General features: G+C 61.7%; 3 protein-coding genes across 6 annotated transcripts; 2 read left to right on the top strand and 1 right to left on the bottom strand.

Moving 5' to 3' along the window:
• Window positions 1-1,329: 1,329 nt before the first annotated feature.
• Window positions 1,330-11,962, top strand: RBBP8NL (RBBP8 N-terminal like; the record flags this gene model as incomplete). Its single annotated transcript, XM_081097671.1, has 13 exons — window positions 1,330-1,390; window positions 2,313-2,355; window positions 2,757-2,852; window positions 4,123-4,235; window positions 4,708-4,780; window positions 5,225-5,376; window positions 5,484-5,563; window positions 5,774-5,931; window positions 6,402-7,116; window positions 7,327-7,459; window positions 7,894-7,964; window positions 8,055-8,190; window positions 11,541-11,962. The coding sequence occupies 13 exons, from the start codon at window positions 1,330-1,332 to the stop codon at window positions 11,960-11,962; spliced, it is 2,253 nt and encodes a 750-aa protein (XP_080953797.1).
• Window positions 11,963-12,049: 87 nt separating this feature from the next.
• On the top strand, window positions 12,050-22,966 carry CABLES2 (Cdk5 and Abl enzyme substrate 2; the record flags this gene model as incomplete). 3 transcript variants are annotated; one of them, XM_081097617.1, is made up of 10 exons in its annotated part: window positions 12,050-12,396; window positions 15,616-15,687; window positions 15,800-15,892; window positions 17,071-17,148; window positions 17,732-17,840; window positions 18,210-18,375; window positions 18,649-18,914; window positions 19,292-19,398; window positions 20,376-20,580; window positions 20,831-22,966. In XM_081097617.1, 10 exons carry the CDS (start codon window positions 12,050-12,052, stop codon window positions 20,969-20,971), a joined length of 1,584 nt encoding a protein of 527 aa, XP_080953743.1. In that variant the 3' UTR covers window positions 20,972-22,966. The 3 variants fall into 3 exon arrangements, with proteins under 3 accessions (XP_080953743.1, XP_080953744.1, XP_080953745.1); XM_081097618.1 differs by having other exon boundaries at window positions 18,811-18,914; XM_081097619.1 differs by lacking the exon at window positions 15,616-15,687 and having other exon boundaries at window positions 18,811-18,914.
• A 102-nt stretch (window positions 22,967-23,068) lies between these two features.
• RPS21 (ribosomal protein S21) lies at window positions 23,069-24,680 on the bottom strand (the record flags this gene model as incomplete). Of its 2 annotated transcripts, XM_081097620.1 has the most annotated exons (6): window positions 24,246-24,680; window positions 24,017-24,077; window positions 23,862-23,925; window positions 23,641-23,712; window positions 23,215-23,270; window positions 23,069-23,129 (listed from the first exon to the last, which is right to left on the bottom strand). In XM_081097620.1, the coding sequence occupies exons 2-6, from the start codon at window positions 24,064-24,066 to the stop codon at window positions 23,120-23,122; spliced, it is 252 nt and encodes an 83-aa protein (XP_080953746.1). In that variant the 5' UTR covers window positions 24,067-24,077; window positions 24,246-24,680. The 2 variants fall into 2 exon arrangements, with proteins under 2 accessions (XP_080953746.1, XP_080953747.1); XM_081097621.1 differs by lacking the exon at window positions 23,069-23,129 and having other exon boundaries at window positions 23,211-23,270; window positions 24,246-24,339.
• Between the last annotated feature and the right edge of the window lie 265 nt (window positions 24,681-24,945).

Consider the following 24,945-nt stretch of genomic DNA (forward strand, 5'->3'; position numbering starts at 1 on the left):
AAGGGCCTGCGCTGCACTGTGCAGAGTGCGTGCTGGGGCCGGGCAGAGGCAGGGAGCCAGGTGCAGTGGCCCGGGAGATGCAACCGAGTCCCATGGTGGCTTGGGCCCAGTGTGGGGTGGCAAGGAGGGAAAGGTGAGATTCTGGGCATAAGTAGAAGTCCTGCCAACAGTTGCTACTGAGGGGTCAGTGCGGGCAGCCAGAGGGGAGGGCTCTGGAGGCACAGGAGCCTGGCTGTCTGTTCTCAGGGCCCAGGGGCCCCCAGGGCTCCTCAGGCTGGGGACCAGGAGGGGCCACCTCACCGTGGCCTGGAGGCGAGACCCAGAGGGAAGAGGTCTCTGGCCTCGGGCAGGCAGGACAGGATCCTTCTGCTCTTTGTGAGACTCAGGGCCCCAGGGAGCTGGCCACAGACCCCACCCCTGCAGCGGGCATGCAGATGGCTTGGCTCAGCCTCAGTAAATACAGACCTGGGGTCAAAATTAGCATCCACAACTACTCAGACTCAAGGTGGGCACAGAGAGCACTGGGCCTAAGCACCCTGACACGCACGCACATGCACACACACACACACAGCATGCACACACGCGTACACACACGTACACATGTGCGCGCATGTGCACACACATGCACAGTGCGTGTGCGCACACTACCACGCCAGGACAGAGCACACCAGACTGAGTGAGGGGGCCCCGTGCTGAGGTCTGAGCCTTGGCAGCCCTTGGCACCCCGTAGCCGGCAATGCCCCCACCCCTCAGGGAAGGAGCTGCTGGAGAGAGTTCTCCAGAGGGGGCTGCATGTCACAGCCGGCTAATGGGCTCATGGAGCATGACGTGGGTGCTCTGAGCCACTGCAGGCCAGGCCCAGCCAAGGCTCCTGACGAGGGGCCCAGCCTCCCAGGCCTGGGGCCAATCTGCAGCCACAGAGGGAGGGGGAGATGGGGAGAGTAAGGGACATGCCTGCGGGAGGCCAGGATTAGGTGGTGGATATTGAATGGACAGGTCCCATCCCTCCTGTCCCCTCCAAGTTCCCCCAAAGTATGAAAGCTAAGAGCAGGACAGTGTAGAGGAGCCCACTGGGTCCTCAGTGTGGACATGACCCAGTGGGAGTGGGGGTGGTCCACAGACAGGACACTCCACCAACACCCACGGGGCCAGCACCTAGCCCCTCTCCAAGCAGTGGCCCATGACTGGACCCTACAGCCCATAGGCCCTTCCCAAGCCAAAGAGCCCCTCTCCCACTTCCTGCTCCACAGGCTGGAAACAGAGGGGCAGTAGGACCGAGGGGCATCCTGCACCTGCGCACAGAGGGGCCTGGCCAGGGCCCCGAGGGCCATGGAGAGCTTCATGGAGTCCCTAAACAGGCTGAAGGACATCCATGAGAAGGAGGTCCTGGGTGAGTGCCGCGGGGGCAGGGTGGGTGAGGTGGGGCTGGTCTCCACAGGTGGCTCTCACCTGGACCAGTGGCCTAAGAGCCGAGGCCAGGCCAGGGTGCTCCCACACATCGCCTCCAAACCTAGGACCTCGCCTTCCAGGCCCAGAAGGAAGTAATGCCTCAGAGCCCAGAGCATCCACGTGGCCAGGTGCCCAGCCTCAGATCAGCACCCCAAGTGTGCCCTGCAGGGCTTCTCCCAACGGTCAGCCCAGGCCGAGTGGAAATAAAAAGCCAGGCCTGCTGCCGAGAGCCAGGAGCCTCCTTCGCTCAGGGCAGGGGTCTCGGCGTCCCCCGAAGCAAGGCCCCTCTCTAAGAACAGGAGCTCACGGGTCCGGAGGCCCGTCCAGGGCATTGATCTGAAACCCTCCGTTTCACTCCTGGACACCAGGCTGAGCTCTGCCCTGCCCACACACCTGTCCCTCCATTCCCCGGGCCCCTGGGCCCTGGCCAGACCCTCCTGAGACCAACCATCCCACAAGCACCCTCCCCCCAGAGGTCCCCAAGACCTCACCTCCCCAGAGACTTAGAGAAGTAGGTCTGCTTGGGACATGGAGGAGTCTGCCAGGGTCCCTCCCAAGAGCCCATTTTATTTCAATATTAGCTGCACCCAAAAGTAATGCCCCTCCCAGGACCTGGCTAGGTGGTTTGTTACTCCCAGCTTCGAGGTCCCAACCAACCTCCAGACAGACACCAGAGTCAGAGCCCCCATGGGGAAGGGAGACGCTGGGCCCAGGGCAGCGATCCTGAGCAGTCCCGAGACTGAGTCAGTGAGGCGGCCCATCAGAGGTGCGGGCGTGGAGAGGAACAGGAGGTGCCCTGGGCTCTGCTGCAGGGGCTGCCTGCACAGCCGGCCTGACCCTCCATCCTTTCCTCCACCCTCCAGGCCTGCAGAACAAGCTTCTGGAACTGAACTCAGAGCGGTGCCGGTGAGTCAGACGGGCTGGCCCAGCGGGAACGGATGCGAAGGACAGCAGCTCACCAGTCACTCACTTCATCCTCCCAAATGCCAGGGAGCCCCCACCCCCAACTCCCCATGTACAAAGAGAAACAGGCTCCGCATGGGCAGGAGGGAGGGAGCCACTGGCCCATGTCATGCATCCAATAGCTGGTGAGCCAGGACTGCAAACAGGGACCCTCCACGGGGCTGGGCAAGCCACATCCACTCCAGGCGCCTGCAGTACCAACAATTATCAGTGGGAACACACGTCATGAGACATTGAGAACTGAGGGGAGGGGCTCCCCACGTCCAGATGGGGCTCAGTTCTGTAGCAAGAGAGAACCGCAGGTGGCAAGAGAGAAACCCCATCTCGTTGGTTCCCCCCCGCAGGGATGCCCAAAGGGTAGAGGAGCTCTGTGCCAAGAACCACCAGCTCAGGGAGCAGCAGAAGGCTCTGAAAGACAATGTGCGGGTGCTGGAGAACAGGTGAGCCAGGTGCTGGGGGACAGGTGAGCCAGGTGCTGGGGGACAGGTGAGCCAGGTGCTGGGGCACAGGTGAGCCAGGTGCTGGGGGACAGGTGAGCCAGGTGCTAGAGAACAGGTGAGCCAGGTGCTGGAGGACAGGTGAGCCAGGTGCTGGGGGACAGGTGAGCCAGGTGCTGGAGAACAGGTGAGCCAGGTGCTGGGGGACAGGTGAGCCAGGTGCTGGGGGACAGGTGAGCCAGGTGCTGGGGCACAGGTGAGCCAGGTGCTGGGGGACAGGTGAGCCAGGTGCTAGAGAACAGGTGAGCCAGGTGCTGGAGGACAGGTGAGCCAGGTGCTGGGGGACAGGTGAGCCAGGTGCTGGAGAACAGGTGAGCCAGGTGCTGGGGGACAGGTGAGCCAGGTGCTGGGGGACAGGTGAGCCAGGTGCTGGGGCACAGGTGAGCCAGGTGCTGGAGAACAGGTGAGCCAGGTGCTGGGGGACAGGTGAGCCAGGTGCTGGGGCACAGGTGAGCCAGGTGCTGGGGCACAGGTGAGCCAGGTGCTGGAGGACAGGTGAGCCAGGTGCTGGGGGACAGGTGAGCCAGGTGCTGGAGCACAGGTGAGCCAGGTGCTGGAGAACAGGTGAGCCAGGTGCTGGAGGACAGGTGAGCCAGGTGCTAGAGCACAGGTGAGCCAGGTGCTGGAGAACAGGTGAGCCAGGTGCTGGAGAACAGGTGAGCCAGGTGCTAGAGCACAGGTGAGCCAGGTGCTAGAGCACAGGTGAGCCAGGTGCTGGAGCACAGGTGAGCCAGGTGCTGGGGGACAGGTGAACCAGGTGCAGGAGCACAGGTGAGCCAGGTGCTGGAGAACAGGTGAGCCAGGTGCAGGAGCACAGGTGAGCCAGGTGCTGGAGAACAGGTGAGCCAGGTGCTGGGGCACAGGTGAGCCAGGTGCTGGGGCACAGGTGAGCCAGGTGCTGGAGCACAGGTGAGCCAGAACTCGGCCACCTGCTGGCCATTCTCCTGATTGGAGGGGGAGGAGGACAAGGGGTCTGTTGTTGCGTTTGGGAAGCTCTAGGGTTAAACTAAACCAGACAGCTTTCCCCCACCTTCCCTGCAGGACTTCTCAGAGCCTTAAGTAAACTGTATTTTCAAGGTTCCTTCCCAAACTTCGGGGATGGGGCAGGCTTCCAGTTTGGGAAAGGCAAGGGCACATCCCTGGAGGGTCCCAGCCCTTCGATGGGCCTCAGTCTGCCTCTTCAGGGTGGCCTCTTGCCTCCCCCACGCCACAGGCTGCGGGCCGGCCTGTGCGACCGCTGCACTGTCACCCAGGAGCTGGCCAGGAAGAAGCAGCAGGAGTTCGAGAGCTCCCTCCTCCAGAACCTGCAGCACCTCTTCATCCTCAGTGAGCTGCCTGCTGTCCCCTTCTGCGGGCCATGACCCCAGGGCCTGCTCAGCCTGACATGGCGTCACAGGGAAAGAGGGAAGGTGATCCTTCTGTCCGATGGTCACCCCACACCCCAATTTACAGACAAATGATACGAAGCCCCAGCTGGCCCTGGCACGTCCCTCATTCATCAGTCCCCTGCCCTCTCGGACTCAACTCCCCCTCCTGCGATGACGAGAGGCCCCTGAGGCCCCACGTGAGGAGAGCAGGCCCCCTTTACCTTGGGGGACATTCCGGGGACAAGGTCCCATCGCTTTCCTCAGCCTTAATGCTGGCGCAGTTTAGTCAGTCACATTCAACCATCCCCTCAGGCAGCAAGCATGCATGGGGCACCTGCGTATGCCCGGCCCTGGCCTGGGGACAGGACCAGAAGGGAGACTTCCCGGGGCTGTGAGGAGCCCCAGGCCTTCGCTAATCAGTGTCTTTGCAGCCAATGAGATGACCCGACTGCAGGAGGAAAATGAGACCTTGAAGGAAGAGGTGGCCCGGCTTCGGGGCCTGGGGTGAGTGGGGAAGGCACCAGGGGCCTGAGCACCCGGATCCCTATACCCAGCTCACAGCAGGCACCCGCCATGCGTCCATGGGGCACCAGGGGCAGAGCATGGGGGCACAGGACTCTGTGGGGGACCAGCCCAGTGCTGGGGTGGGTGTCCCATCGCCACTCACCATAGAGCCAACTCCCGACCTCAGAGCAACCAGCACAGGTGCCTTGTAAATGGACAGGAGCCCAATGGAACCCTTAGAAACAGGGATGGTCCCCAGCACGCCAGCCGCTCTGCCACTCGGGGCTCTGCACCTGGGGGCACATCTCGGGTGGTGTCAAGGGCCCTCTTTCTGGGTCACCTGGGTCCCCCTGCAGTGGTGGCTTGGCCCCCAGGAGGACACCCTGGCCTTTCTGATTGTGTCTGGGGGCACTGCCCTCCCTCTCCCCTCCCCTCGGGAGACAGACCCAAGCCCCAGTGCAGGGAGAGCTCCTCGGACCCCTCCTCACCCCCCCTGCTCATCTCCCCGGGCCCCTGGAAGGCCAGCACCGAGAAGCTGCCAGGAGGCCACGAGGAGGCCGAGGACCACCCCCTAGATGCCAGTCCACGGGGAGAAGGTGCTGTGAGGCTGGGGGCGGGGGGCGGGCATCCCAGGCCAGGGGGCCTCTGGGCAGGAGCTGAGCCATCTCCCAACCTGGCCTGTCCAATGCGTTTCCTCCCACAGAAAAGCTGGAGCACAGGATGTCTCCAGTGGCCAAAATCTCCCCGGGTGCCAACCTGCCCGAGCCACGGGCCTCAGACATGGTGAGGACAAGGGACCCCAAGCCACCTCTCCCAGCCCCAGCCACATGCCACGCGCTGTCCTCTGGGACAGACAGGGACCCCTGAGCTCCATTCAACATGGGTGGAGGCAAGGCTCAGAGCCGGTGGGTGACCTGTCCAAGGTCCCACAAAGAGCAAGGGCAGAGGGCACCAGCCAGCCCCACCCAGGCTGACCATGCCCACCCTGTGCAGAGCCCCCAGCATATCTCCAACCAGCTGCACGGGACCATTGCCGTGGTGCGGCCGGGGGCCTGGGCCTGCTCCGCTGACCGGGGCTCCACCAATGGGACGCCCTCTGCCCAGAGCAGCCCACCCAGCCTGCCTTACGAGCACAGCCTCTCCCTGGACAGGTGAGGTTCTGCCCACAGCCACCACCAGGAGTGGCCTCAGCTGAGCACCTGTCCCAATCTAGTCCCACCTTTGAGAGGGGGGCAGTGGCCAGGAGCCCCTCCATGGCACAGCAGGAGCTCATGCCCTCCCAAGGCTTTGCTTTCCTGGATACTCCCCCCATCACGAAGTCCCCACGTGGACCCTCCTGAACAGCCAGGATGGGTGGGGGGCTGCGGGGAGAGGTGGAGCCAGCGCTCCAGTAAGGGCAGGTACCTGATGCCCGGAAGGGGAGAGACCACAGAGCCCCAGGCTCCTGGTCACATGGCTTGGCCTCCAGAGCGGGGATGTGGGGGGGTGTGGGGAGGGGGAGGGGCTAGGAACCCACCCTCTCCCCTACCTTCCCCCTGACCTGGCCAGCTCTCCGCACCTCTCCAGGCCTCCCTTGGGACATGGGGTTGAGCCCCTGTCATTGGGCTTCTTCCCACCCCAGCTTCCTGCGGGCCTCTCAGGCCTCCGCCAGGCCCCACAAGTCCCTGAAGCACGCCCTCCAGACTGACCGCCTCTGCCTCCTGAATCGCCCTCTGTCCCTGCACCTTCGGAGCCCCCAAAGCAGCCCCCGGGCCCCCGCCGCAGCCCCTGGCGGTCCCCAGCCCCAGATCCTGAAGGCCAGAGAGGCAGAGGCCTGGGAGGTGCCCTCAGGGCTACTGGGCCCACCGGGCACCCTGGTGGACATGCGGGATCCTCGGCTAGAGGGAGTACTGAGCCTGCTCCTGGCCCAGCAGCTACAGGCACGAAGACAGGCTGGCGGTGCCAGGATGAGAGGGCCTCCCAGGCCAGGGGAGACACCGTCCTCCCCTCCAATCTGTTCCGACTCTGAGGGGTCAGAGGGCGAGGTGGCCGGGGCAGCCCTGCCCAGGAGGCGGCACCTGCAGCCCACAGGCCCAGGCAGCCCCAGGGGACAGGAGGCCACAGCCACAGAGGACCTTGTTCCAGACAAGCCCCTGGACCTCTCCGAGTGGGGGCGGGGCCGGGATGCCCCCAAGCCCGTGGGCCGGCCAAGGAGCTTCAGCCCCAAAACTGCCCACACTCCCAGCCCTGAGCCGCCCCAGGGAGCCAAGCCACTTGCCCAGTCTGGACCTTGGGGGCGAAGCAGTGGCACCAAGGGGGCCAGAGCACCAGGGCCAGAAGCGGCCCCCCCGCCCGAGGTGAGGCCCAGCCCTGGTCTTGCCTCATGTGCCCACACCCAGGCCAGCAGCTGGGCCCAGTGAGAAAGCCTGTTCCTGACGCTCACGCGCAGGGCAGGCTGACCCTCCAGCTGAGCCCAGCCAGGGTCCCGAAGGCTGTACCCAAGGCTGGGTTGGGGGGCAAGACAGTCTCCCCAGATGAATTCAAGCCACCTACGTGCTTCCCCTCAGGACTCCCCACATCCTCTCCCAGAGCCCCAGCCTAGCCTGCCATCTCCAGGCAGGACAGGAGATGAGTCCAGAGAGAGGCCAAAACCGTCCCCCCACCCACAGAGTCCTGATGCCAATGGCCTCCCAGGTAAGGGTGAGTGTTGGGGTCATGAGAGCCCAGCAAATGTGGCCCCAGGAGGGGAGGGATGTGCAGTGGTCTGCGCCAGCTGAGTGTGGGCCTGACAGGCCAAACCCTAGGGTCCCCACAGGCAGACCTAGAAGGGAGGTGAGGGTCAGGGCAGGTGTGTCTCTGACCACAGGCAGTAAAGGAAAGGGCCCTAGCAATTAGAGTCTGGGGGCAGGGTGTGGGTTTCCCATTACAGTGGTCAAGCCAGGGGACACCCCAGCTGATGGGGTCACTGTGCAGGCGCTGGACCCTAGGGCAGGTCACAGCACCCCTCTGTGCCTCAGTTTCCTCATCTGCAGAGTTGTTGCCACTCATCCTGGTCTGGCAGGCTAGAACAAGCCCTGCTTCCACCAGACTCCCGGGCCACCAGCCTGGCCTGACCCACACCCTGCACCCCGCAGAGCTCAGCAAGGCCCAGGCACAGCGACCGCTGTCAGACAAGCTGGATGAGCCAGACGCCTCGGACAGTGAGGTGGGTCCCAGGCTCAGGTGGGGCCCCAATCTAGGACTTCCCAGGCTCGGGGGAGGGTCCTGGCCCTGACCATACTCCCTCACCCCGCAGGTGGGCCTGAGCCTGGAGGCGGGGGCCACATCCAGCACCCCGGGGGAGGGGCCCAGGTGCTTCTGCACCAAGGAGCCCGGGCAGGGCCTGCAGCAGAAGAGGAAGTGGGTCCAGTCCTCTGACCTGTGGGACAAAGGTATGGGCCCGGACAGTGGGGGGTGGGGAGTCCCACAGCCCCAACACCCCCACCCCACCTTGGGGAATGGCATCCTCCAATTGACTGGAACCCAGACCCTGAAACCAGTCCTTGGAGCTCTCCCAGAGCAGGACCCTTAAGAGGAGGAGCCAGGGGTCGGGCCTGGGTGATTCCTGGTCCACTTCCTCCTCACAGCAGCCCCAGCCAGTCCCTTCAACCTGGAGGGGTGGACTCCTGGACCCCTTTGGCCACCTTGATGCATGGGGTGTGTTTGTTCCACTGGGAAGTGGGGGCTGCTCAAATGTGTGGTGCCTGTGGGCCCGGCTCCTCCTAACAGGGCAGCAGGAGCAGAGGCCCCAGCCCGAGGGTACCAGGACACCCCCACTTCCTGCTCTGGCCACAAAGGCAGCTTTGGCCAGGTGCCAGAGAGACTGAACGCATAAGCTAATAATGGATGCCGCCCTGGTGTTTGTCCAAACAGGTCTGCCACTAGGCAGGCCCGGCTTGGCTGCCACAATGCGCCATTGTTGCTGGGAAGGTGCCTGAGAGCCGTGTTTGCTCGGGCGAGCCGTGGAGGAGGCCAGCACACCTGCCTGATTTCCAGGCACTTCCTGCTGGGCATGATTTTGCCCAGTCCTGGTAGGCCCAGTCCATAGGGGCGCACAGGTGTCTGCCCCACCCTGCACTTGGAGCTGAGCTGCCCAACCCTGGTCCTCCCACCTGGACCAGTGCAGGGGCTCCCCGTCAGGCACCGACACCTCACAATGGCCACACTGGTGGTCAGTGAGAACAGGGCCTTTGCCCAGCTTGTGGCCCACACCACTATGTGCCAGGCAGAGTGCCACACGGCTCAGCACCAGCAGCAGCGCCGCTGTAGCTTAGGCCCATGGAGGGTGTCAGCAGTGTCCAGTCGTCACTGCCTCTGGGCCTCATGACCCTGCCCAGTGATGGACCTCACTGCCTCACAGGTGGGGAAACTGAGGCACAGAGAGGTGAGGGAACTCACCCAAGGTCACAAAACTGGTACACGGGGTCAGGATTCCAACCTGGTTCTGACCCAGGTCTGAATCTTGTCCCACATCAGAGACAAGCCTGGGGCATATGGCAGGTGCCCCCTGCGAGGGTCCCAAGGATCTGACACCCTCACCTGTGGCCCCGGCCGAAGGCAGGCCCATGGAGGCACGCAGCCAGTGTCTCGGAATTCTGAGAGCCTTTCCCCCTCAGGGCAGGTTATCCAAAATGTGCCGGGCCCTCTCTCTGCAAAGCAGCGAGGTGGGGGGCCAGGGCTGGGCCGGCCTCAGGGCTGCACGCCTGGGGAGAGGGTCCACGCTTCCATCAAATTCCGATTGAGCCGCTGCGGCTCTGGGTCTGCCGCTGTCAGCACAAGTCACCTCTGCCAGGTGGGCTCTGAGGTCCCTGCCAGAGACTGCCCTCGAGGCCCTGGGGAGAGCCCGGTGTCAGCTCAAGGGAGGACCCACGAGGCCACCGCCGGGTGTCCCCGCCTAACCTCAGTCCACTTCCCACAGCCTCCAAGAAGCTGTCCTGAAGGAGAAGGAACCCCAGGGGAGCCCCTGACGCCAGCTGAAAGGCCCAGGAGCCCAAGACCCCAAGGACGACGGCCCCTCACCCAGCAACAGCATCTGGGAGGAGCCCTATCGCGCTCTGCCCACCGAGGCCAGGACAGCCCACACCACCAGCCCAGCCCAGCTCAGGGGGAAGGAGATTGAATCCTGGCCACGTCCAGAGTGGCTGGGAAGGCCGAGAGGGAGTCTATAGCTGGTTTTCGGAACCCTTCTTCTCTACCCATCTTGATGACTGGCTGGACCTGTCATCCCACCTTCTTCCCAGCACCTCCTCCCTTGCGGGGAACAGGAGTTGAGAAGCACAGGAGGCAGGGATCCTCAGGCCTTAGCCCAGCCCCACCCCTGCAGCACAGAGACAGCCCTTACCTGGCAGCGCCTCTTCCCCCCTCCCCGCCCCCCCGCCCCCCATCCTTCCCCTCTACTCCACTGGCATCCCAGACTCCAAGGGCCCTGCACTCTTGGCCACCCCTTCCCTGAGGGGCAACGGAGCTGCAAGCATCGGTCTCCAGCGCCCCCTCGTGGAATCCTGCATACAGACGCTGGGCATTGAGGGCCTAGCAGGGCAGGGCTCAGGGAGGCTGAAAGGCAGTGGCTTGAGGCCTTTGCAGATAGGGTCCTCAGGGTGCTGGGAGAATAAAGGTGCAAAGAAGGATGGCCTATGTGGCTATCAGGGTCAGGGTCAGGGTCAGGGTCAGCCCTCTGCATGACCCAGTATTCCACCCTCAGCATCAGGCTATTCTGCCCCCCAGGCCGTTGTCTCTTTAAGAGGGTGTATCTCAGAGGCCTCCAGGAAAGGAGCTTACGCGGTTCCTGGGCCCACCCAGGCCCACTGGATCAGGATTTAAGAAGCTCCAAGTGGCTTCTGGCTGGTGTAGCTCAGTGGATAGAGCATCGGCCTGCGGACTGAAGGATTCTGGGTTCAATTCCAGTCAAGGGCACATGCCTGGGTTGCAGGCTCCGTCCCCAGTGTGGGGCATGCGGGAGGCAGCCTATGGATGTGTCTCTCTCACATCATATCGATGTTTTTCTCTCTCTGTGTGTGTCTCCCCCTCCCTTCCACTCTCTAAAAATCAATGGAAAAAATATCCTCTGGTGAGGATTAACAAAAACAAAAAAATACAAACCAACAAAAAACCTCCACTCCCATCCGACTTGCAGGCCTGGGTGGTGAAGCCTCTTGGGCACTTTGGAAGGGCAGAGGGAAAGGAAAGGACAGGCTGGGCAGTGGGTGGGCCTGCCTGTGCTGGCAATGAGGCCACTAGGAGGGATATGCCAAGGTGAAAGGCGGGTAAGGGGCCTGCAGGGGAGCAGGCCATGCAGTGGGCCCTGACTGATGATGGTGATGACTCTTCATGTCCCTCAAAACCAGAAACTTGCCAGCGCATTTCCCTGGTGCAGGTCGATGCCCGCCTCCTCCCGAGACAGGAGCTGCAGAGGCAATGGGCAGCACACCCACATCATTCACTGGGCTGTATAACCAAACAGCAAATGCCCAGCTTCCAGCACGTGGCAGCCCAGCGCTGGTGACATCCTGACAACACCTGGAGTTGAGTCACACTCCCCACTCTATGGATAGATGAGCCCACAGGGGGAAGCTGGGGCCCCAGAAGGCAGCACCTGGGCAGGAAGCCCTCGGCTCCGAAGTCAGGGGAACCCGGGCGCAGAACATTGAAGCCCAGGCCACTTTGCTGCTGAGGGAGGTGCAGGACTGTCCCAGCCTGCCTGTCACCCCAGGCCCTTCTCCACTCAGACCCTCTGTCTCTTCAGCCAACCAGGGAGGCCAGGTGGCACCACCGACCATTCGGGGAGCCTCGGGGCTCCCAGGAGTGACAGAGAGGGCAGTTTGCAAACTGAAGGGCCTCCCCCACGCAGGGGGCACAGCTTCAGCCCCCGCACCGGCACACACCCAAGAGGAAGTGCACTGGAGCCTAAAGGCGCAGGCTCGACGGAGACTGACCACAAACGCCGCAGCCCAGCAAGAGCCCAGCTTCCGAGGCGGGCCTGGAACCGCAGCCCCGTCGCCGCGGCCGCCGCCACCACTCCATCCCGGGGCAGACCCCGCGAGAGCGCAGGCGAGCCGACCGCGACGCCCGGGCCCTCAGGCCGATGGGGCCCCCTCTAAGACCCGGGGGAGCCGCCCCGGCTCCGCGCTGACCAATGGGCGGGTGCGACAGCGATCATTTGCATGAGGGTGCGTCGTGGCCAATGGGCGGCGAGCGCGGGCGCGTGCGCGCGGGCGGTGGCGGCGGTGGGCGGCCCGCGGGCTCAGTCAGAGGATGGCCGCGGCCGCGGCGGGAGGGGGCCCGGGCCCGGCCGCCAGGGCCCCGCCGCAGGCGCTGCGGAGGCGCGGGGACTTGCGGCGCCGCCAGGCCGCGCTCTTCTTCCTCAACAACATCTCCCTGGACGGGCGGCCCCCGAGCCTGGGCCCGGTCGGCGAGAGCCTCCCGCCGCCGCTGCCGCCCGCCGAGGCCCGCGAGCCGCCAGCGCCGCCGCCGCCGCCTCCCGGGCCCGAGCCCGCGCCGCCCGGCCCTCCCGGCAGCGCGGTCAGGGCCTCGGCGCCCCAGGGCCTGCTCAGCCCCGCGCCCGCGCCCGCCGGCCTCGGCCTGGATGCGCAGCGCCCGAGGTGAGTGGCGTCGAGGTGAGCGGGGCGGGGCGGGCGGGGGCGCGGCGGTGCCCGGGCCGTGAGCCGAGCAGCAGGTGACCCCGGGCCCCATGGGCCTAAGATGTCAGGGCCGGGTCATCGGTGCGCTGTCAACTACCGAGACATGATGATGGGGCGTCCTCGGGCCCTGTCAGTCCCCAGACATAGGCGGCATGGTCCCCTTCAACCTGCCAGCCCTAAATATGGGGTCACGGTGCTCTCAGCCTGGTCGGTGCCCGGAACGTGAGTTTCGGGGTTCCCTCCGCCCTCATCCACCCCCAGACGCAGGCCTGTGGGCTCTGGACACGCCCCCTCCCAGCCCCCCGGTATGTCCCCTGGACAGACGCCCAGGCGCCCCTGTTGTCCCCTGCACCCCACCCTGTGGGCCAGGGTGCGGCCCTGTCCCGGCCCAGGTGGCCGCCCCTCCGTCCTGAGTCCACTCCAGGAACCCTCAGCCCATCTGGAGCAGCCCCCACCCTGAGCTCAGCCCTGGGGGCAGACACCTTCCTTCTCCCAGAAGCAGAGCCTCAGGTTCCAGAGACCCTACCTCCCTGGGACCCTGAGGTGCCCCCTCACAGCCCTCTCCCGAGGGACGGGCTCCTGGGCTGGGCCCCTGGACTGCCTGCTGTCACAGCCCTTCTCCCGCCAGGCAGGTGGCACCCTCAGGCTGGCCCTGAAGGTGTGCAGGAGGGGCCGAGTGCAGAGCCTCGGGTGCCCGCCGCCCCTGGAGTTCAGAGGTGACCCTTCTTACCTGAGGTCACCGCGGCTGCACTGGTGTCCTCACCTCCAGCCCCTGGCCCGCAGGCAGGCCAGGGCGATGGGGCTCTGGTTGGGAGGGCTGCGCCCAGAGCACTTGGCAAGTGCGGGTTTGCTCTTCTCTCTGGGTGTGAGTACTGGGAGCCCACGTGTGGTTTTAGGCGTCAGTTCAGCGAACAGTTGGGGCACCTGTGTTGTGGGCCAGCCCTGTGAACAGACAGCAGCCTGCCCGGACCCAGGCTGGCGGGAGCGGCACTGCGTTTCTGAAGAGAGTGTATGGAGGGCCCACGCTTGGGAGGACGGGGGGCAGGCTGGGAGGTAGTTTGAATCGGTGTCCCTGGGCCTTCCTGCTGCACCCACACAGTCCCGGGTCCCTCCACCCCTCGCCTCTCCCTCCTCCTTGGTCTCCAAGTCCCGTCCAGATGTCCTTCCTGCTCCCAGGGCTGCACCTGTCCCCGTAGAAGTTGTCCCGCCTCGGGCTCTGCTGCCAAGCTCAGGGCCCTGCCCTTGTGTCTGGGGGTCGCCTCCCCCCCTGACCGCTGGCAGGCCCCGGGGTCAGGGCTGTCCACTTCTCTCTGTGCTCCCCAGGCCTCAGCGGAGTTGCTGCTGAGTGTGGGAGGGTGGCCAGCCTCGCACAGTGGCTTCCAGCCGCTGGCTTTAGACAGTTGTTTTCTAGGAATGGAGAGAATTCTGAGGTTCTCTTCCCAGAATGTGTTGTGACTGTGGTGCTTTGAGCCAGGCTCTAGCCCAGTGACGGCGAACCTTTTGAGCTCGGCGTGTCAGCATTTTGAAAAACCCTAACTGAACTCTGGTGCCGTGTCACATATAGAAATTTTTTGATCTTTGCAACCATAGTAAAACAAAGACTTATATTTTTGATATTTATTTTATATATTTAAACGCCATTTAACAAAGAAAAATCAACCAAAAAAATGAGTTCGCGTGTCACCTCTGACCCGCGTGTCATAGGTTCGCCATCACTGCTGTAGGAGCAGACCTGGTGGAACCCCAGCTCCACCGTTCAGTGGCTCTGTGACCTTGAGCAGGTGGCATGGCTTCTCTGGGCCTCAGTTTGCTCCCCTATGAAATGGACTTGCGTTTAGCACTACGTGCCTGAGAGGCTGTTGTGAGGTCAGATGAGTGTCCAGGGCTCAGCGTCCAGAGCTCAGCGAGGGTGGCCGTGGTGGCGGACAGGCGAGCAGAGACCCTGCTTACAGCCAGCTGCAAAGTGCTCCGGCTCAGCCCAGTCCTCAGGGAGGCTCAGTCCGGACACTCGGGGCTCAGTCTGCAGCAGCTTTTTCTGCTCAGTCAGTGAGTGAGTCCTCAGGACCTTAGGACTTCTAACACACTGTTTGTTTTCACTTCAGCACGTAATACGTGTGCACGTGCGAGCCAGGTCAGAGCAGGCTCCCCGCCCGTCACAGCCTGGTGCTCCTCTCCTACCCTCCTTTCCCACAGGAGGGGGCAGCCCCCCACTGGACAGCTTGCAGTGTCCCAGGGTTTCCTCTGCCCTCTAAGAGATCACAAGGCAGCAGGGTGAGGGCAGGGCCTTGCTCCCTCCAGGGGCCCCAGGGGAGGTTCCGAATCATTGGCACTGGCACCTGTGAGGTGCCCGATATAGAAGGGTAGTCACTTCAGTGGGGGTGAGGGGGTCAATGTTCTCAGATGGCCTGTAGCCCCTTCCCAGAACCCCTCACTCGGCCTTGGTGGTCTTCAGGCCTCAGACAGGAGCCCTTCCTCCGCTGGGCTTTCTTCATTTACGAAGCGCAGGAAGTTCATGGGCACTGCAGACGCTAATGAGCAGTGGTTTCTCTCCTGGCGGTGAGCACGCTGCATTTAAGAGAAGGAGCCCTGAGAGCCGATGCAGGAGTCACCTGGAGTCCAGCTCCCCATGAGCGGGCAGCAGGGCAAGATCCATGTGCGGGAGCGGGAAAGCTCCACCTTCCCAGCTCTGTCCCTCAGGCTCCCCACCTGTAAACTGAGGGTAATAATACCATCCACCTGGTATTAGTATTCCCTTCCTTGTGTTTCAAGGAAGGTAGAAGAAAGTCACCGACAAAGGTCTGTGAAACCAACTGGGAACAGATTTTCAGACATGGATGGCGCCATCCCTGCAGTAACCGGGGTCAACGGGAGAGCGAGCTGGGCCGGAGGCCAGGCGGCTGGGGAGTGTGGGTGCTGCTCGTGCTGCAGGGCATCTGCCCAGCGCCTCACAGGGACTGCTGGCCGCCTCACAGGGACTGCTGGCCGGGCTCTACACATGAGGTCCCAGGTGTGCGGGAGCCATTGGGCACCACCTGGCAAACTCCCTAAGTAAATGAGCCTGAGAAAGTCCCACGGGCTGCAGCGGCACTCCTCCCTCCGCGCCCCCGCCCACCATCCTGGCTGGATCCATCCTGCATGGTCCCCGTCTGTATTCTGAGCCCTGTGGCATCTTCTTTACAGAAGGCGAGTTGCCTCCCAGCGCTGCTCCCTCGAGTTCCTGGAAGACACCGTGGGATGTCCCTCGGTTCAAAGGTAAAGATCCCGCCTGCTGCCTGAGAGCCCTAAGGCCCTGCATACTCCGCCACCATTTGCCTGGGGGCCAGAGAGGGTCCTGGAGGGATGAGTACTTGTTTCTCACCTGCAGAACCAAGCACATACCCGGATCCCCCAGACACAAGGGCCTGAAGAAGACTCACTTCATCAAGAACATGCGACAGTATGACACCAAGAACAGCAGGTACCGGCCATTGTGGGGCTGCCTCCCGTGTCCTCCATCAAACCTTGGGGGCCGACTCCTGCCCTGGAGCCACAGGGAGAGAGGTGCTCGGCATCCCAGCCATACATGTCCCTTTCCAAGTGTACTGGTCTCCCTCCAAATTAGCTGAGCTCCAAGTCCATGGCTAGCCCACTGCCTCTCCCTCCCCAGAACCCTGGGGACACCAGATTTAGTGGAGGTGCTGAATGAAGGGACATTGGAGCAGGTGACATGATGGGACGCATCCAGGATGGAGGGCTTGGTGTCATCCAGGAAGCATTGGGGGCGTGGGGCGGTGGACTAAAACCTAAACATGGCTGCCTCAAATCACTACCGTGGCAGCAGGTGCACCTTCGGAGGCCTGATGCCTGCAGATGCTAGGTGAGGGCCACTCCTGTCGCCTGTCCCTCATGCACCACCCTGCCAGCCCTGAGGCATCTGAGCTCATCACCCTGACCCAAAGGGTCCCCACATCGTTCCCCCTCCCATGGGAGGTCACGCTACAGGCGCCCACCCTTCCCATTAGTTGGACAGTCCTGGATCCCTCAGCATGAGGGGCTGGGCCTAGTCCTGAGGAGCAGGCACTAAGCAGGCCTGAGAGCCCGGTGGGCCTCAGTGGGTACTGAGTGCCCAGTCATCCAGCCAGAAAAGCGGGAGCCTCACTGTTGTCCTCCTGCTAGACTGGGGCTTGGCCGGGCAGAGCCATCCCAGAGGGGGGAAGGCTGTCCTTCCTGCTCTGTGCTCCATGCCGGGGCACCTCAAGGGTCGCTTTGGCTCGGGACATTGAATGGATGCTTTTTGACACTGTTAGTCTCCCACCTTCCCAGTGTGGCTGAGGAGGGGCTCACCGAACCAAACGGCCCTCTGGGGACACACTTCTGCCCCGTGTTTCCTCCAAAGCCTGACCTCTCGAACTAGGGTCCTGACTTCTGGCCTCCACCCTGCCAGGGGCCAGGTGAGACCCTTTCTGTGCAGCGTGTTACGTGTGGGGGACCAGTGAGAGCTGGCATGGCCAGACCCACTGACCCTGGCCGCTGGGCCTCTTGGCCTGAGTCCCCTGGACAACTGGGGTGGTTCCTGTCACCGGAGTCTAGGCGGGAAGGAATTCTCCCCTCCCCAGGAAACACCTGCCACCTGTTCTGACCCAGCTCTCCCCACAGGATCGTGCTGATCTGCGCCAAACGGTCCCTGTGTGCGGCCTTCTCGGTCCTGCCCTATGGAGAAGGCCTGCGGGTCAGGTGAGTGGCCCCAGAGGCACAGGCTGGGCTGGACCAGGCTCTTGGCAGCCTCACAAGGTGGTCAGCAGATCAGCTTCCACTGAATCTTCTCAGAAGCTCTGCCCCTCTCCTGGTTCTCCGGGAGGGGTGTGTGCGCACCTTACTTCAGTGTGAGCTGCTTAAATGTCAGTGCCGAGACATGTCTCCTCGTGGGGGCACTGCATGCATCCTTGTGACCCGTCCAGGCAACTGTGTCCTGCGTGTAACCCAGGAAGAAGGAGATGGCCGTCAGGGTGGAGAAGCCTCCTGCCCAGTGTGACTGCAGGGTGGGGGACACATCCCTAAAGATCGGGCGTGGCCTAAGCTGTGGCACGGCTGCGGGGCCATATTGTTGCCAACCGGTGTTTTAACAGGAAGTGGCTGGTTCTAGGGAAGGAGAGACTAGACAGTTCTTAGGACAAGCATCCTTCACTGTGTACCCAGTGAATCTAGTGCGCTGTTCTTCCAATGAGAACTCGTGCCCGCACGTCTGCGAGGTGAGGTTCTGCTGCCCCACCCGCTCGGGCAGAGGGACCCAGCCTCTCTCCGGTGCCCTGTGTTGCAGTGACCTGAGGGTGGACAGCCAGAAGCAGAGACATCCATCCGGTGGCGTGTCTGTTTCTTCCGAGATGGTCTTTGAGCTGGAAGGTGTGGAGCTGGGAGCAGATGGAAAGGCAAGAGCTGATGCCGTGCACACAGGCCGGCGGGCGCAGATCTCATGTTATGGAGGAAATGAGCACATGAAGTTGTGCTTCCCTTTGATCTTCTAAAATGCAATGGGCAGTGGGAGCAAGCCATAGCCCTGTAAGAATGGGTCTCACCCTCAGCACTGGTGGTCGGAGGTCAAGGGCATCAGAGGCAGGGAGAAGGTTCCTGAGCTACAGATCCAGATAAGAGCTGGTGAGGGTGACGTTCTGGAATGTTCTTGTTACTGAGAACACTAACATCAGGCCTGCGCTGGGCCACAGAAGGGAGTGGGGGGTGGGGGGGTTCCTGCAGCAGCAAGAGGAACCGGACTGACCTGGCCGTGCTTATCTTTCCAGGTCGTATCTTATGCCAAGTTCCTGTACCCTACCAACGCCCTGGTCGCACAAAAGACAGACAGCCACGGCCCGCCACCCCAGCCCCGGACCAGCATCCCCCGGGCTATGCCAGCATCAAGATACAAACCTGCTGCTGCCAAGTCCGCGCCGATCAGCACGGAGCTAGGTACCCGAACCAGGCACACGGGGGCAGGACAGGCGGCTACGCCAGCCAGGCCAGTGACCCCGAGGGGCACATTTGAGCCCACAGCCCTCAGTCTAGACAGAGGCAGGTTTGGGGCGTGGGGTTGGGGTACAGCCTTTCAGAATGGAAGGAGGGACTCACGGTGGAGCAGACCCAGCCAGGCAGTGAAGAGAAGTTGTGTCCACAGATGGCTCTGGGGCAGAGGGCAGGGGGTCCATCCTCATCAGGACGTCCTTCCCTCCCACCCATGCCTAGACCCCTCCCAGACCCCAGGACCATTGCTTCCTGTTCCTGGAGAACAGCTGCAGCCCCAGCGGCTCCTGGGCGCTACACAGGTTCTGCTGAGGCTTGGGTTGATGGGAACTGGACACCAGAGCTCGGGGCTCGTGGTGGGTCAGGGCTGCCTTCTGCCTGCAGGGAGTGATGCAGGGGATCCCCTGGAGTATAACCCCAACCTGCTGGATGACCCGCAATGGCCCTGTGGCAAGCACAAGCGAGTCCTCATCTTTGCATCTTACATGGTACGGCGAGCACCAAGTAGCACTGCCCCTCAGGCGCTGGGGGGTGGGCTGTGAGCAAGCGGCCCCAGCACTGGGGAGCCCAGCACCATCAGGGCAAGGCTGATGTGCCCTCACCCCCAGGACACCAGCAGCACCGCGGGGAGGGGGTGTGCAGCAGGCCAGAGAGCAGTGCTGGCCCCACCACCCTGGGGTTCAGCCCACGTGCTCCACAGCCTGGATCCCTGCTGTGCATTCAGCTCCACCGCCCTCTGTCCGGAGGCGTGTCATTCTCACAGACCTGGTGCGCTCTGAAGGCTCAGTGCATTCACATTTGCAGGCCTGACCGCGTGAAATTGCCTCAGTGGCCCAGCCCCACCCTGCTGCCCTCTGTGTTTCAGACCACGGTGATTGAATACGTGAAGCCCTCCGACCTCAAGAAGGACATGAATGAGACATTCCGAGAGAAGTTTCCACACGTCAGACTAACACTGAGCAAAATTAGGAGGTAGGGAGGACCAAGGACATCCCCAAAACCTACTTCATTTTTTTTTAATGTTTTTATTGAATTTTTTAGAGAGAGAGGAAGGGAGAGAGAAACATCAATGAGAGAGAAACATCGATTGGCTGCCTCCTGCACACCTCACACTGGAAATCAAGCCCACAACTCTGGCATGTGCCCTGACTGGAAATCAAACCAGTGACCTGTTGGTTCCTGGGTGAACAATCAACCATTGAGCCACACCAACCAAGTGGCCCAAAACCCACTTCTAATGTGTGTCATCCTATGGGGTCCTGTAGGCCTATCTTCCCATTTCCCGTTGATTCCTGAGCCTGAAGATCCAGATGCCCCCTCCCACCCTCTGACCAGGCCAGTAACACACGCACGCACACATGCACATGTGTACACATGCACGCCTCTGCCAGTCAGGCTGCCTGTTTGCCTCTTGCAGCTGCCCCCACCCACTGAGCTCTCCTCACTAGTGCCCACGATACCCCATGAGGCAGGCACCGCCATTGTCACTATTCAGTAGAGGAACTCGCTGGCCAAGGCAGCTTGCCTATAGCCTCACAGTGAGCAAGTGCTGGAGCTGCTGGCTGAGGCAGGGCTCCTGGTCACTGCCCCTTCTGGGGTCCTGCGCTGCCAAATCCTACTACTAACATCCCACCCCAGCAGCTCCAGGGCTCTTAGGGTCCTCTTGCTACCACAGGAGAGCAGGGACTTTGTCCTCTGTGGCAGCCCCTGGAGGACAGTGTGGGACACCTGGTACTGTGCGGGGGGCGCCGGGCAGGGGGGGCGGCGTAGGACTCAGCCAAGGGGCAAGTGGGGCCCAAGACCAGCACACTGCTTACCCACCAAGCCGTGGGCCCTGGCGCTGGGCTGCATCCGCCAGGAAGGAACAGAGCTGTTCTAATGGCCCTGTGTCATGGAGGGGGTGGTGTTCCTCCACCCCAAGAGCACCTGATTTCCCTATAAACCTGCAGTTTAAAACGTGAGATGCGGAACCTATCTGAGGAGTGCAACCTGGAGCCTGTGACTGTGTCCATGGCCTACGTGTACTTCGAGAAGCTTGTCCTGCAAGGCAAGCTCAACAAGCAAAACCGCAAGCTGTGCGCAGGCGCCTGTGTGCTGCTCGCTGCCAAGATCAGCAGTGACCTCCGCAAGAACGAAGTAAAGCAGCTCATAGACGTGAGTGCACTCAACCCTTCCCTGGCCCCCCTGACCCCCCAGCCCCTCCCCAGCCCCCACTCCATCCCAAGCCAGTGCTGCCCCACCCAGGCCTCACCCCAGCCAGCACTTACAAGGCTGGGCACTACCCCTGGAGAGGGAGGTCATTGCCCACTAACCTGGAGCGGGGCCAGCCGCCACTCCCAAACCTGCTGGCTTAGGGACCAGAGGAAGGGACCTCGGCTTAACCCTTCTCTCTTCCTCAATGCAGAAGTTAGAAGAAAGGTTCCGATTCAACAGACGGGATCTAATTGGGTTTGAGTTCACAGTGCTTGTGGCCTTGGAACTTGCTCTTTATCTTCCCGAGAACCAGGTGTTACCTCATTACAGACGCCTCACACAGCAGTTCTAGTCTGCTGCCCACGCCACTCGGCACACGGTCTGTGGGCCCCAGGAGCTGTTCCCAGGCAGTGAAGTGCATCCCTGGCCCCCGTGGCCTCACCCTCCCAGCTGGGACACACGGACCCTGCCTTCACATTTTCTTCCTTGGGGGCCATGCTTTCATTCCAAAGCACCACATCACCATGGTATTTTGGGGAATATTCCTGCATTCTCATGTGGACAGAATGTGGGATTTGTCATTTTCCTTTTTTCACGTGCCTGAGACTGGCCTGGCACCAGGACCCGTAATTTATGCCTTGGATCCTGACGTCATGGCATCTTTCTCCTTTGCATTGCCTTGCCTTCCACATACCATTGTAGCCACTGAATGGCATCACAGTGGTGACTGTTTCCAGATGCTGCTGAGCACACTCAAGTCCCTGAAGCTAATGAAGTAAAGCATTAATCTTGACTTTCCAATTTCTGGATGTGGAAAGCACTGGAACACCCCCTGCCCAGCCCACTGTCCATTCCCCTCCCACATCCACAAGCAGAGCAAAGAGCAGACTCCTGGTTTTGATGAGTTTTATTCTTGGACCTGTTCTTCCAAGCATCATGTCACTGTGAAGTCCTCGTACCTGAGTGTTACGCAGGCCAGCAGGCTTCTGCAAACACAAGCTGCCCCTTCACCTCATCCAGAAAACCCACTGGCCTGCGACACTGGATCTTCAGATGACTGCATTGCTGGAGTGTGGCTTTTGATCTTATTAAGCAATATTATGACAGAACAGCCTATTGTCATTTGGGATTCTGTTCTGTAGGTGTTTCTCATAAGGGAACACAAACTAGTTAAATGTGTGAAGCTGTGAGTTGAAACAACACTTGCTCAAGCTGTGAGGAGACTGACTACTTCACAGCCCACAGCACAGCCTCCCCAAGAGGTCAGCTCAATGCCTTTCTCCCAGGCTGTCCAGGACAACTGGCCGGTGCAGTTGCACTCAGACCCCAGCTGCCAGTGATCCTCACTCCTACAAAGGCCCATGCTCTGCTTTTCCAGGTTTGTTGTCCTTTGCACGAACTCTGTTGTCCAGTTCTCCAGCTCGCTGCCCCACCAAATACACGTTAAGGACTGGTGAGTCAGCTGGCCTGAAAGATGGCCATGATCAAGCTGCTCCTATTGTGCTACAGACCTGTGACTGGAGGGGCCCTGAGTTGGCCCCCATCTTGTACTCTCTCTGTGTGGGCTGGTGCTTTTGCAGAACAGCCAGTTCTGCTCATCACAGCACCCAACCACCAGCAACTCAGCCCAGACCCCAGCAGAGGTGCAGGCCAACCACCCATCCACTTGCTGCCTGCAGGTCTGTTCCTTCTGCCACTCAAAGGAAGACTGGGATGGAGGACCACGCCTGTGCCCATGGTCCAAACTTACTGCAGTGTGCCTCCCTCTCCAAGATGGCTTCCTAAACCCAACATGCAACCAAGCTAGATCTGAGGGTGTAAGGTGCTAGGCCCCGGCAACTTCTGGAAAGCAACCTGTCCTGCCACCATATATCTCAAGAACACTTGTGTTACAAGCACTGTAAGGGACTCTCAAAACGTCCTGGTTTACAGCTTAGCCTTGAAGGACCTGTCTCTTCAGGAATTTCTATACGGACTAAAGTTAGACCAGCTGAGAAATATGGTAATTTAAGTTTGCACATTTATGTAGTAAGATTTAGTCATTTGCCCATCTCATCTGTAACCTTCCCAGCTGTGTCCTTTAGTAATGCTGGAGCTGCCACTATGTGGTACTCAAGAATCCCTGCAGAAAAGCCAGTATTTAAGCCAAACCTCAGCCTGAATCCCTGTCCTCTAGAACAAGGCCCAACCGACCTCTGAGTTGGTCCACGGCCCAATGCCACTCGCTCAGAACCAGTAGCAGTTGTGGATTTTAAATGTGCGTTAAGCAACTATCTGACCTCAATGCCAAGTTGTGTCACAAGTGTGTCTGTATTTGTGCTTTAAAGTAAAATGGTTTTGCAGCATATTTTATAAGTCACCTCCTTTCAGTGAGCTGACCGCCTCCTCACCCATTCACAGCACAGAATGAACCCTCCAGAGCCCAGCACAGAATGAACCAACATGGGGGGGTGTTTCCACTATTTATTTATGACAAATTTCACATCTGTGATGCCTTCAGTCAGAAGTTCCTAAACAAAAAGGAAAAACAACATTAAAGCCTCGTCTCCGGAAAAGTCCCAGCCCGTCCCCAAACTCGACTTTGAGATGGCTTACTTTGAGACGATGCCGTCGCCCTTGGCCAGTCGGAGAATGGAGTCATCTGACTCACCCTGAGAAAAAGCACATTGGAACTACCAGCTGGCAGGAGGTCCATCAGGGACCACCCAGCCCTAGTGGCGGGCTCTCTCCCAGTCTCACTACTCAGACCTCACTGGACAGGGAAAGGCCTTTGGAGATGGTGTGTGATAAGTGGGAGGTTCCAAGGTAAAAGGGTGGTCCTGCTTGGGGCCTTCGAGCATCCTTTCCACCCTTCACCCCACCACCCCCTGGAATAGGCAGACAACCAATGCAACCCAGTCCCATAGGCTCAAACCTATTCCAACAAATGGACTCAGTCAGGCCTGAGAGACAGTCTAAGACACCATTCTCCATTGCCCCACCCCCAGAAGCCCACAGATGAGCCACGTCCAGGAGACTCACCATCCTGCGGATAGCCCCGCAGATAGCATAGGTTTTAAACTGGCCGTTGAACCTGCCTGTCACCTTGTCAACCTGTTGATGGAGAATGAGGATCAACAGACGGGCACTCGAGCTCCTTTAGCTCTAAACCTGGGGTCAGGGGATCATCAACCCCGGGGCCTGCCCAGACCTCGCTCTAGTCTGGGATGGACCTTGTCCAAGCCCCAGCGCCCCAGGCTCACCTCGGCCACGTTCATCTGGATGGACGCGTGGTCCTTGGCGCCGATGATGCGGTTGCTGGCGGAGCTGCGGGGAGAGCGTAGTGAGCGGAGGAGTGGGAAGTCACAAGTGTTTTGTATTGGCGTTTTAAAGTAAAATTAAATGCTGCGGCGCTCACCATTTCCGCGGCACGTACAGGTCCACGAACTCGCCGGCGTCGTTCTGCATGTCGAGTGCGCCTACGAGACCCCGCGTGTGAGAACAAGCCGGGTCCGCACGCCCGGACCCGGGCCCCGCGCCTTGGCCTCACGCCGACCCCCGCGCACCCGGACCCCAACCCCGCGCCATGGCCTCACGCCGACCCCGCTCGGAATCCCGCGGAGCCGGCACTGGACCACGCGGCCTACCTGCTGCCACCACCACGAGCGCGTCGGCAGAAAGAGCGCGCTACGTCCCCCGGCAGCACTAAGACGGGCGGGGCGGGGCGGGGCCTCGGCGAGTGCTTCCGGGTCCCAGCGCGCCCGCGAGTCTGCGCAGAGCCTGGCCGCTCCCTCCCCCCGCCCCCGCTGGCGCACTTCCGGTTCCGGCGGGAGCAGGCGAGGGCGGAGGCTGGCACCTCGGGCAGCGAATGGGTGGCCGGGGCCGGGGCCCCTGCGGTGCCGGCGGACCGAGGTGTCGCCACCCCTGGCGGGCCGGAGACCCCCGCGTCGGCGAGGGTGGCGCGCGGTGCTAACGGGCGGCCCGGGGTGTTCGTCGGCTGCCGGAACGCAGACCCGGTCCTGGGAACGGACGCCGCGGAAGCAGCCGAGTGAGAACACTCGGTGATGAGACAGACGGTGAACAGAGACGGAGCAGCGCGGCTCGTGCCGGGTCCTCCGCGGGGCGGGGCGGGGCGGGGCGGGGCGCCGTCCTGGGACCTAGAGGCCAACTCCTCGGAGTAGGAGGCCCGAGCGGCAGGCGCTGGGCCACGCCTGGTGTCAGAACCAGGTCAAGCCCACAGCCCTTGCGCTGCACCCTCCGACCGCTCCCGGGACCGCCGCCCCGGAGAAATTTTTTAATTTCCCATCGCCCCGCTCCGGCCCTCCAGAGTCCTGGTGCCAAGACCCA

Source organism: Myotis nattereri (genome assembly GCF_964212035.1).
Source record: "Myotis nattereri genome assembly, chromosome: 8".
In the NCBI taxonomy this organism is placed as follows: Eukaryota; Metazoa; Chordata; class Mammalia; order Chiroptera; family Vespertilionidae; genus Myotis; species Myotis nattereri.